Source organism: Grus americana, chromosome 10 (assembly GCF_028858705.1).
Source record: "Grus americana isolate bGruAme1 chromosome 10, bGruAme1.mat, whole genome shotgun sequence".
NCBI lineage: Eukaryota > Metazoa > Chordata > Aves > Gruiformes > Gruidae > Grus > Grus americana.
Genome location: NC_072861.1, coordinates 20,193,334 through 20,206,126, shown reverse-complemented (window position 1 = coordinate 20,206,126; position 12,793 = coordinate 20,193,334). Strand labels below are relative to the sequence as shown.

Here is a 12,793-nt window from a genome sequence, read left to right as displayed (position 1 = left end):
CCCCATGCCGCGGGCAGGGACACCCTCAACTAGACCACATTGCCCAAAGCCTCATCCAACCTGGTCTTAAACACTTCCAGGGATGGGGCATCCACAACCTCTTTGGGCAACCTGTTCCAGTACCTCACCACTCTAACCGTAAAGAATTTCTTTCTAACATCTAAAATTTCTTTCTAACATCTAGAATTCGGGAGTTTTTAATTAAAAATATATTATTAATTTCCTATTGAAAGTAATTGATAAATAATTCCAGTAAAACATCACTTAAATATTAAAATTCACAGACCTTCCAATTCAGCTAACTTAACTAGCATTCTATAGTCTACACTATAAATTACAGACATGTGAGCTCCCACAAGAAGTATTACATCACTGATATGACATTAACAAGATGTAATAACTATCACTGGTAAGTCACAAAAAGACATTAACACTTTACGGGTATTGATTTATAAGTATTATCAAGAACAAGAATGATACAATGTATGATATGATATGAGGGCTGTTAGGAGAGTCACAGGTCTGTACCACAAGAACTACCACCATAAATACGTTATGCAGGTGATAAAACAGTTACTAACATACCAGGTGAAAGGATCAACATGAAGTCCTTTGTTCAGATGAGTGTTGAGAATGTTACCACCTAGATGGGCCACACTACTTGCAGTAAAACACTAGCAATGAACAAACCACAATCTCCATCATATGATCAGAAATATCTCATCACACCCACAAGTTAGTTACATGACTGGGCAGCTTTACGACAGTATGAAGATCTAGGCCATTTCTTCTCGGAGGCTAGAGACTCCCTCAGCCCTCTTCTGCAGAAGCACTATCAGGTTAAGGCCCAAACACTGAGATTGCACAAAAGTATTAGAAACTTCAACAGAAACATAGCAAGTAAACATGCTGAGGTCCAAAAGTCAGCTAGGAGTGAAGCATCCTATAGATGATGGTCTCCCTCCTTTTTGATAGTTTATGCTAAAACACTGGTTGATGAACAGCAACGGTCAAGAAGCTAGCACTTCTGCTGTCCCTTCTGCAAGGTGGTTAATCCCTGGCAGACAGCTGAAGACACTACCTAACCCACGAGCTTGAAAGGCAAATGCTGGGGTTACATTAACTCTCCACTGAAATCAAGAGTATCATCAGAAAGAACAATTCCATATCTTACTGCAGTTCCAGGAGATGCATTGTTCTGGGGTCTATTCTTTCCATGCACTGCTTGTGTAAAGTCACTCACTCCTAAAGAACAGATGCCATGGTCCTTGCTTTGAAATTGCAAAGTAAAAAATATACTCTTCTAACTGTCAATACAGAATTTCAAAAGCACCAAATTCTGCAGCAACACAAGGGCTGCAGAATACACAAGACCAGCACAGCTTGAAGAACTTGTTAATACAAGTAAATAATTACGTCTTTGTGTGACTGCCTGCATGAACTCCAGCATTAACAAGCAGTGAGCTGTTACAGATTTTCTTTGAGTCAATTTTCAATCCTATTTAACACAACATCTCCAGAACAGCTAACTCCAGAACCAGATCTTCGATATGCGTTTCCCGAGCAGTGGGTGCAAGAACCGGACTGTGTGTATACCCTATAAATTCCCAAAACAAAAACATTCTCCAAAGACACTGCAGAATCAGTTGGAAAAACATCACTTGCACAGCTGGGAAAAACACAGGACTTCATTACAGAGGAGAATCACTTTTTTTTTTTTTTTTTTTTTTTTTTTTTTTTTTTTTTTTTTTTACACATAGCTGGCCAGGAGCATCTATTTAAATACTAAAAAGTCTCCAAAGACTGTAAGAGGTATGTGTTATTCACCAAAAATAGAAGCTATATGAAATATTAAAAAAAGCTGCTTTCATTAAGTTTTGATTCTCTGGAATGTGTTATCCAAGTCTGTATTACAAACAAATAGATAAACATGAAGCCTTAATTGCCCTTTGCTTCAAAAGGAAGATGGCAAGTAAGAGGTATAGGATGTAGGAATCACTCCAACAAACCCTCATGGGCCAAAGAATCCCCATGCAAGAACATTTGACACATTTTAGCTTCTACAGTTCAAAGTTTATATTTTAATAGAGATCTGACAGGAAGGGTGGAGTAAATATGGTACTACTATCTGCTAATTTGCAATATAAACCAAAGTCAAGGGTAGTTTTCATAGGAAGCACATGAGAAATACTTGTTACAGCCATAACCTAAAAAAAAGACACTGATTCCACCTAATGTTAAGTTTTACATCGTAAGGCCTCATTCAAAAGCACAACAGCCTAAGTTTTCTACAGTAAAGTGAGCAAAAGCAAAAGTTTTCTTTATTCAAACATCATCCTAGCAAGTTACAAGGGTACAGTGAAAACAAGTTTTGCTCTTACTGCTTTGGGCTGTTGAATATATTCATTTATTACATCTAGATACTCCACACTGCAAAGGAAAGCACAAAAAAAATCAGACAAACTAGAAGTAGTTAATGTTATATCATTAGAATCCAAAATATGTATTATATTCATTACCATTGTTAGCTATGTCTATCTTTAATGGTTAGTATGTCTGGAGTTCAATGAGACACTTAGAAAATTCTTACATCATCCAAACTGAGAGATTAACAACTCATGTTACCACTAGAAACTGAGGAAAGAACCTTTAAATACTACTACTTTCTGTTTAGATACAGTCTACACTTCAGGATTACAATGACAGGCTTATACACCTGACTGGCAGGGCAGGACAGGACACTCATGCCCATAGTCATGTCTGTCACATTCAGGACTGTTCTAAGAACTAGAGCACATCTCTGGGAACTTTCCTGATTAATGAGTAGCTCATAGCTACATACGCAGGTAGTGATGGGAACTGAATCAAGCCATGCTTTACATTGTTTTTAAGAAAACGGTTATCTGTGCTCAGAAAAACTGCTACCTAAGTGCCTCAACTAGCGTTAGTCCAGCTCTGCTTAGAACTTGCATCTTCCAGACTATTATGTTAACACTTCATTCACTATACCTATTAAGCTACATTGATATATTGTTATTTTGGGTTTCATGTCAAATTCAGGAAAAAAGTTAATAGCATATGATGGGGGCAGGAAGGAGAAGAACAGAGAAAGTGTAATGTATTAGTTACATTTTCTCATCAGATAACTGTTAGGAAGGTGGTGGAAAAGGAAGAGGGGAAGAAACGATCTCCTGTCCATGAAGACAATTTAAAACACTGGCCAAGCATCTAGCTCACAGGACAATTACCCATTTCATTAAGACAACCAGGTCAAAACACTGATAGCTTGTAACGAGGAAAGATTTAGGTATTTTCTTTTTACTAATGATATTTGGACCTACAATACCATCCATTCCCCTTTAAAGAGATAAATATAAGTGAGGAAAAGAAATTCTCAAAGAGAAAAACACGTTATTAAGATCAACTCAAACTCTTGGTGTGTCTCCTAGATGAAATACAAAGTTATCTGGGTTCTTAAAATACATCTACATCACCTATCAGCAGGGTTGCTCCTGCAGAGTTTTCAGTAGACAGGTACCGTACAAAGGTCTTCTAGTATTTGACATAGATTTAAAATTCTGGTCCTCACAGCAGCACAGCTTCCTGAAGAGCCATCTGATCCAAACTGAGATTCTACTGATGTACAGCCAAGTAAGCTGTCATTCATCAATTAAGTGATTAGCTTTTTCTGTTAGTTTATTAAAAAAAATATGGAGAACATCACAGCTAATCTCATTTCAAGATAATCTCACTAGTATAACTGTCATAGGACTATCATAGGACAGAGAGCAATATGAACTGAAACTATATAACATTACTAGTGGTAATACAACAGCTAAGCACAACCATTATTATGAAGAGACTTCAGAAACTATATATAAAGATGCATTCTAGACAAATGTCATATGTACATATGCTTTAATTAGTGACTAAAGCTGGAATTCATCGAAATTCAGAATACCAGTACAGCATGGTAAGTTTAAAACACCAGCACTATTTTAAAAAGTAGAAAAAGATCTCATGTTCTTAACCCGAAAACACTAAATTTAGTCAGTAGTCTATTTGTGAGGAAAGTATAGCTTTAGATTATTTGTAGGCAAGTCAAAACACTTAAAAAAATTAAGTCTATCCTACTTCTGGCAATTCTTTAAATATCACAAATGAAGGAATGCAAAATAACAAGAACTAGCACTGTCAGCTTTCTTAAAGTCACCAACAATCTGTAATTAAAAAAGAGAAAGAACAGACAGAGACCATTCTAAGTGGTAACTGTTCTGCTGAGCACAAAATACACGCGTGTTTTCTGTCACTGTATTCAAAACAAGTATTTGCTACCCTGGCTACCTTTTAAACTTTAAGGAAGCTGTTTCTTCCCAAATCCTGAGTGGAAAATAAAACCCCAAAGTGCAACCTGTTTACAAGCCAGGTTTACTATAAACACTTGTACTAGGAAAAAAGATTCAAGCTATTATACATACACATACATGTATATTCTTATATATAAGTTTCTGATGAATCATATTCCAGACCACTTCAGGTCTTAATGCATTTTCTCTCTTTTTAAAGTAAGCTAAAAGTGAGATGTTAGTCCTTAACCATACATAAATCCTCCTCAATCACCTCCTTAAAAAGTCTCAAAGGCATTTGTGTGCCATCTCAAATTATTTGAAATGTTATATGCAGTATAATTACATTTACATAATCATTTAGCAAATCAAGTCCAATAATGCCTACATTTTCTCAGCATCATGAGCAGATTACAAAGTCATTTCCTTGCTTCACTGAAACCATTTTTAAGCTTCTTCCTTCTTTTAAATGTATAGCACACACTTCCTCAGTGTGGCCCAAGCTATTTGGAGATCGAAGCAAGTGGTCCAAACAACAAAAACACAGAATAACACTATTCATAGGACTCATTCGTATTCTTCTATCAAGCCCAAAGATTTTTGCTTTTTTCTTTCTTCCCCCCTCCTTCCCCCTTAAGTCTAGCCTGCTTCTCGCAATTCCCCATCTATCAAATATGAAGGAATGCAAAACAATGTTAACTTATCAGCGTTGTTAACCTTCTTACTATCTCTAGTCTGCGCCTAACCATCAACATTCATGGTATTGCCTCTCAGCACTATCTCAGTTCGATAAAGCTGTGTTGATATTTCATGTAAATTTGGAGATTTTAGTCACCTACATTAAGCATCAGTTTTCATTTTCAACTGAAGCTGGTTGTAGAGTATTCTTTTCCCTTTTAAAAATATGTTTAAAAAATTACCATGTACTTCTTACGAAACATTTCAAAGTAATATATTTTTGAAGGACGTGATCCAGTTTCCACTATCTTACTTTTTACCTTTGAATAACAAAATATGGAAGCCCAAATTGCTTGCCAAAAGCATATCTAAATTGGATATACCATATATCCACGAAGGAAGGAAACAGGATCAATTAACTGAGCATCTTTCTCATCTAATTTTGTATGGGTGCATCCATGTATTTTGAGATAAAATTCCCAGATCTTCAATTTCATATGAAGTTCACCCAAATTTAGAAAAAAGAAGTTATGAACCAATTCAAGTGCTACCAAAATACTCCAACATCGCATGGTTAACAAACTACTATACTGTATGACACACCAACAACAGTTCAAAATACATGTTTGTTGGTAATCCATATCCTGGAAAAGAAGCAATGCTGGGGAGGTGGAGAAAACTGGATAAAAAACAAAACCAAAAAGCTTTTGGTTTATAAACATAGTGTTTCAACACCAACTTTTCTGTTTATGCTCCCCACACTGTTACACTTGTCTCTTGGCATATGCTCCATCTGGCTGTGGAGATGCATCTGCTTCTTTATGCTGCAGGCTCTACATGTGCAGATGAGCTCTACGTGCTTACTCAAAGCTATGATCTGACAATCACATCTCTGATACTATATATGTCTATGACTAAAGAACACGTATTGCTCCTATAACAGCTCTTCGTTAAAATTTTGTGAAAAGGCAGAGAAATAGAGTGCCCATTTGGTATTTTAATGCAAGATGATGCACTGAATACAGGTTCTGTAAGATGAAACTGGCTTGCTTACGCTACTGTAAGTAGCAGCAGGTACATTTACCTGCTTTCTGTCTTGTTTCTGTCAAAACTATGACATGACCACTATCACACCAAGCCATCACAAACATTACTTCCTATTGCAGTCAGCATTTCCCATTATAAGAGATTTAATACAAACATCCAAATCACCTGCTGTAACTTAAACCAAAAACCAATTATGATTATTCCAATACAGCAGTCTTTTCACATGAATATGTTTACAGTAATTACATTACATAATTTAGGATTTTTTTATACTTTTTAGTTATGATTTTTATTACAGATTATTACATATTTGAATAACAGCTGTCCATATTTGGAGTATAACCTAAGCCTTATACAACAAATTATACTATACTGAAAACAGCATTAAACTATACAGCACGGAAGTGGCTCATTAACTTGACACCTATCCGAAATTCTCATGGGCACAGATGCCAAGTAGCAAAGTAGGTCATATTTTAGACAGGCTCCTAAAAAAAAAAAATCAAATCACCTCAGTTTAATGAGGAGCTACAACGGAACATGCACAACCCACCCATAGCCAAGTGCAGGTTAAATATACCCTGTTTTGCTGTATCACTCAAGGAACGTCAAAGCGTGGAAGAGATAAAGTTGAGCTAAACAGGCAAGAAGAGCCTGTTTTCAGTCCTTGACTCCCAGAAAAAGTGAGTCTGGGAACAAATGAACAACTGCTGCTTTCTGAGCCCTTCTTGAGGGACAGAAGGACCCAACATGGAAGTACTACCTTGTAGAGAATCTGCAATAATCTTAACACCCCCTACACTAAAGAAGATTGACTAGAAGTTCCTGTTCATTTCCCTCTTTTCCTTTGGATCAAAAAAGGATGAACACTCAAGGTCTCAAATTGTCTTTTATACGCTAAAAGATTCTGTCAACCATATGGATACAGAATCCTGATAAAACCTGAAATTCTTCCCATTTTTCTCTGCAGAAGTACTCTACTTCCTTCTTCAGGAAAAATAATTACTTGCCAAGAATTGTGTGTTATAGAAAAGAGTCCACCAACATTAAAGCATCAAATGCTGTAACACCTACAGCAAGTCCTTCGAATTATAGACAGTACTTCAGTGTAACAATCTTCAACTGTGGCATTATAGCTTTATAAAACTAAATACATAATCCTAATACCTCAAGAACTGAAAGCACACTGAATGAAAATTTCACTTTTTTTAATATCCCTGTATGGTCCATCAACCTGTGCAAGAGCACTAGCTTTCACTCAAATAACTGTAAGACGATTGAAACCGTATTGTTCAACAGAACAAACTCTCTCATCTGATGTGAAAAGGACCATATTATCCAAGAGCAAGAAACATCATATAAATTTTTGAATGATAATTTATATTTCTGATGTCATACGAAAAGGTTATTTTGGAATTTCAACAGAAGATCCATTTTCTCCTTTCATGAGGCTCAAAGGAAACATTACCCACACCATCTCTTGAGTAAATGCCTTTTACTAAAAGGTCAGGAGATGAGCAAAGTTTCACTGTCCTCACCAACATCAGCTGTGTTCACCTTCCAGATTTCAAAGGGATGCAGAAATTAATCTAAAAAACCCATTAGACAAATCATACCTGATCCTGATAAGCAAGGAAGTTTTTTCAGACCTTCGTATGTTCTGAAGCTTTTGAGTGTTTCAAACAATCCTGTTTTCCCTATTCATCTTTTTTTTCGACTGCTGTAAAACAGATTCAAACAGCAAGGAAGCTGAAGATCACAGAGGTTGAGTGCCAGCTCAGAAATGCCACACAAATTATCCTTTAAAACTAATTACAGGTCATCCGTTACAAGATCTTCTCCCTTAATTTTCAAAGTACCAAATGGCAGGGAATGGACCGTCCCCAGGTATACTACTGATAGCTAGCAAACTTAGCTTATATTAAAACAAATTCTGTAACTTCCAATTCTAGCTATTAAAAAGTCTGTGAATTTGCCAAGGTGACTGAAAAACCATATTCCTTACCAAGTAGCTACGAAAGAAAAAAAAATTTTGACAACAAACACTCACAGTAAGAAATTGGTGAAGAAATCAACAATTTATAGATAGGTAGACTGTTTAGAAACTGGGGGGGAGAAGGAGGGAAGGAAATATTAACAGAAATTAAAAAGAAAAGTTGAACCAACAAAAATACATAAAAGGGACAAAAAATTAAAATAGGTAGAGGACAGCAACAGAGCATTCACAATAACATGTACAGTGAAAGACATACAGGCATGTATCAAAAAAAATTCTAGCATTCATTTAAGATGCCAGTGCTCTCCCTCCTACTATGTTTTCACACAAACGTTCCAGCAGCAACAGAAGATACCAAGCTCTGGGCATATAAAAGCAATCCCCATGCCAAAATTGAACAGGAGGCAGCTATAAGCGAAGATGTCTCATCAATTTCACTTAATCATTTACAACATTACCATCTACCCAGAACTGAAAATAAGTAACAGTAGATTTGTTTCTTCCCTTATACAGCTTCTGAGCTGTGTAGAACTAGCTTTCCTTCTAGCACAGAAAAAACCCCCACAAAAACTCCTGTCATGCATATCAGGAACATAGCAGGTCAAGACTAGTTTCACAGTGAGCCTACACCACAATAAATACCATCTGTCACATTGAAGGAGGCAAGTGAATTACTAAAATGTTAAATAAAATATATACATCAGCTATAACTCCATAAAATGGAATTACGTATTCTAAATTGGTTTAGAATATATTTGACAGATTTCTAGGGGGGTTTTTTGTAATTTTTGTTAAAATACTATTTCTACACAGGCTCGATAAAGAGAAGCCATTTTACACTGTTCTTTCAAAATGTTTCCAAAATGCTGGTGCTGTAATTTCACCTCTATCATGCCATAAGCGTCTACCAATGGTGAAGTTACATGAAGCAGTGAGCTTTTGGCAATTTGCTACTGCTTAAATACAGCAGTCTTACTCTTCCTCCATCTCATTTCTTCTCCCATGCTCCCTACTTACACTGGAGCAGATGCAATGACAGGTACAAAGCACATCATATTCTCCATTGAACCAATTCAGCTCTGTTGTAAAGCAAAGTACATTATTTTCCACTAAAAAGGAATGTTTTTCTAAACTGAAGACATTTACTTACAGTGGGAGGCAAACCATCCATGAATGATATCTCTTAATTGCCTAAAGAACAACAGCTAATACACTACAAAGTTACTATACAGGCACAGCAAATTTGAAATGCACTCAGTTGCAAAAAAAAAAAAATGAAACTGTGGACTAACTCTCTGAAATACTATACAATTATTTTTTTCCTGGAGTCCAACAGAAAGAAAATATCACTCTACCTTACACATATTGAGTTTATAAATATGTCATCCTACCAAGTCAACTTCCCCATCCAGAACACAGTCATTAACTTAAAGAACACATCTTCCCTGCAAAAAGGTATACACTCCCCTCTCTGGCTAAATAACTTTTTCCTAAGGAAAAAAAAAAACCAAAAAACAAAACCACGTCAAGCAGACTAAAGAGCACACACCACTAATCTGAACAGATTGGGAGATGCACTCCAAGATTATATTATGTTTGAAAAATGAGAGTAAAGTCCCAAATCCCACACTAGTATAATACAGTAAACCTACAGAGGAAAATCAGAAAGAATCTGCCGATTGGTCTTTGCACATTCCCCTAGAATACAAACCATATGTGCACTTGGGTACTAACCGCACTTTTTTATGTGGTTGCCAGGGGTCAAATGCTTGACACTGGTAAAAGTACCCCACTACCAACAGAAAAACCACCAAAAACCTACAGGCATTCTTGTGTAGAAACTATTTTGGAAGAGATTCTTAGTCCTCTTGATATGAAGAGGCACTATTACCACAAGTCATAACACAAAGAGGCCTTAGACACAGAAGAAAAATCAGCCTGGCTAACTGACTTGCTTGCATCCCTATCTCAAATTCACATCTGTCACAATCAAAAGCTCATCTTGAAAGAATGAGGTCTTCCCTTCCTCTACAGTGGCTATCCCTTATTTATACTAATCCAGTGACTAAGTAATACTTCTTCAGCTCTTCAAAGCTTGTATTATCACTCTCATTAGTATTCAATGCTGAAGACAGAAGCTGGGGAGGTTTTCTTTCTGATCATAAAAGGCAGTTGACAAATTAGCAGAGAATCTTCTCAGAATGAAATATAAGGCACTTGTCTATTTCTCAGTTTTGTCAATTTCATTTTTGCTTGAAAACTTATTTACAAGATCAGCTAGTATCCTCCCTGTACTCTGTGATCCCCTTGGCAATTGACTCTTCAGCTATAGAAGGCTAATCACTATTCCTAAATCATTCCTAAAAAGCAAGGCCTTTGTTGGGAAGACAACTTCAGAATTTAAATTAAACACTTAAGACAGCCACCTGTTTTGGTCTATTTACAGGACTACGGGAGACATGACTTATCTGAAATGCAGTTACAGTACATAAAGGCTCCAATTGCCAAGAAAATCCTTGACTTCTACTGCACCTAATTTAGAAATTATGTACTGGAAAGAGTTTCTATTTAAAGCACAAGCAGAAGAAAAGCAGACGAAACCAATACCTTTAGGTAAATATATTCATGCTATACTATTATACTGCAGAAACTGCAGTCGTTCTACTATGTTTTAACCGACATACAAAGTAACTGGACAACAAATTTAATTCAGTTAATTTGCTCCACAGATTCCCTTTTTTTGGTGGTTTATTTTTGGCTGAACAGGAGGCAGCACAGGCTGTGGCTGATTTGCATGCAACATTTGACTGATAAAGTAACTACGACCTCAGAAGAGAAAAGGGGCCAACCGTAGTTGTCTGTTAGGCTGAGGGCACTCTTTGGACCTTAAGCTCCACCCAATTGATTTTTTTCCATTAAAACCTTGAACACCTTCCCCCTCCCTTCTCCAGAAAAACAACCATCTTTCACACCTCTATTTCCACTGCCAAATGTGGTTGACATCAAATGTGTTTCCCAGAAACTGGCAGGGTTGGAGGGCAGATGGGAAAACAACATGGCTGTAAAGACAACTCATTGCCTTAGAGAAACCAGACTAAAAGCAGTAGTTTACATTTTATGACAAGGTTTTCAAGTTATTAAATACATTTGTTTAAAATATCTTAAAATGCTCTATATTCGAAGTATTAAGGAGATAAGAAAACTGATGTCTCTTTTCAAATTGTTACCTCAACGATATCTGAGTTGGTTCTGCTTTCATGGGGCTCGTTGTATTCTGTGTATTTAAGTAGAACTTTGTCCATATCAGTGCTGGCATACTGAAAGAGTTTGTTAGAGCTGTTAAAAATGATGAGTGCTATTTCACAGTCACAGAGTACACTCAACTCATATGCCTTCTTCATTAATCCAAACTTCCTCTTTGTAAAGGTGACCTAGAGAAGAAAGAATAATGATTTATTTTTTTTTTTTTTAAACACATGACAAGTGTTTGAAGGACTATAATCAAGCATTCAAGGAATATACCAATTGAGCCTACACTATTTATTCCTTCTAACAAGCAACATAACTGAACATGTGTACAAGCTTAAAAGAACTGCCTATCATATTTAGGGGTCCCTTTTAGGCCCAATGCTCTATATTAGGCTAAGCCAATTACACACATCACAACTCTTCCACTGGTATATAACTACCAAGGAGAGTTAACATTTGTAGGATCCTTTAACCTTATTTCCTTCAGTTTAACAAACATTGACTTTCCACATACCACAGTATTTTCATCTGTGATTATTAGTTACTCTGTACATAGTTTACAAGTTACTCACAACCTTAATTCTAATAAAATCAAAGAAAATGGCAATATCAATGGAAGCAACACTGTTGCTATGTAATATGATTTCTAATTATTCAGAGCTAAGAAATATGTTTATTTCGTTGCTATTAAACCATCTAATCAGATTTACTTATACTTTTAAGCTTTTTTCTGCCACTAGGGAACATCATGAAACAATGACTCTGTCCAATTAGAGCTGTTATGGGGAAATAAATCCATTACAGACCATCACAAAGGAGCATTTACCTGTTAGGGAAGGGGAAAGACACTTAGTTATAAAAATCACCATCAATTATGAAAAAAAGTTTTAAAAAATATTCCTTTCATAAGATTTCAGTTAGTTAAGGATATAAGAGTATCAATGTATTTGATGTCAAGTTGAATCAAACACAGGTCTGATACTAAGGTCAACTTTTGTTAAGGAAAATATTTTTACTAAACATCATCAAGTGTCTCAAACAGGCACTTAATCTACTACTATCAAGTTAATGTTCTGAGATCTTTTAAACGAAGATGCTATTTTCAGATCTAGCCTTTCAATCTGGGCTTTAGTGCTGAACGGAACATCCCTGTCTATGGCCATATTCACACCTCCATATTAAAATACAAAGTGCATGCCTCTGCAACAGGTGAGTGACCTACATGCCCTACACATCTAACAGAAAATAGTGAGAATATTTTTGCAAGACAGGAGAAAAGTAAAACTCGAGAAACAATCAAACCAGTTTTACGGATTTCTATAGTTTAACATGTAAATTATCTAAGTGTACATCAAGTTTTTGGAAAATGGATGGGAATATTCTGTGTATGCACACCTCAAGGCATTTTTTCTATGCATATTATTTCTTTAATACTATCCATAATACAAAATATATACCATCCTTTCCACCACATAGT

General features: G+C 36.1%; 1 protein-coding gene across 9 annotated transcripts in view; it reads right to left on the bottom strand.

The window, feature by feature from the left end:
- MEF2A (myocyte enhancer factor 2A) overlaps positions 1-12,793 on the bottom strand; it is a 92,267-nt gene that overhangs the window by 38,684 nt on the left and 40,790 nt on the right. For all 9 annotated transcript variants that reach the window (XM_054837522.1, XM_054837523.1, XM_054837524.1 and 6 more), the window contains exon 3: positions 11,295-11,498. In XM_054837522.1, the coding sequence (XP_054693497.1) occupies positions 11,295-11,498 (204 nt within the window). The remainder of the gene's footprint in view (positions 1-11,294; positions 11,499-12,793) is intronic.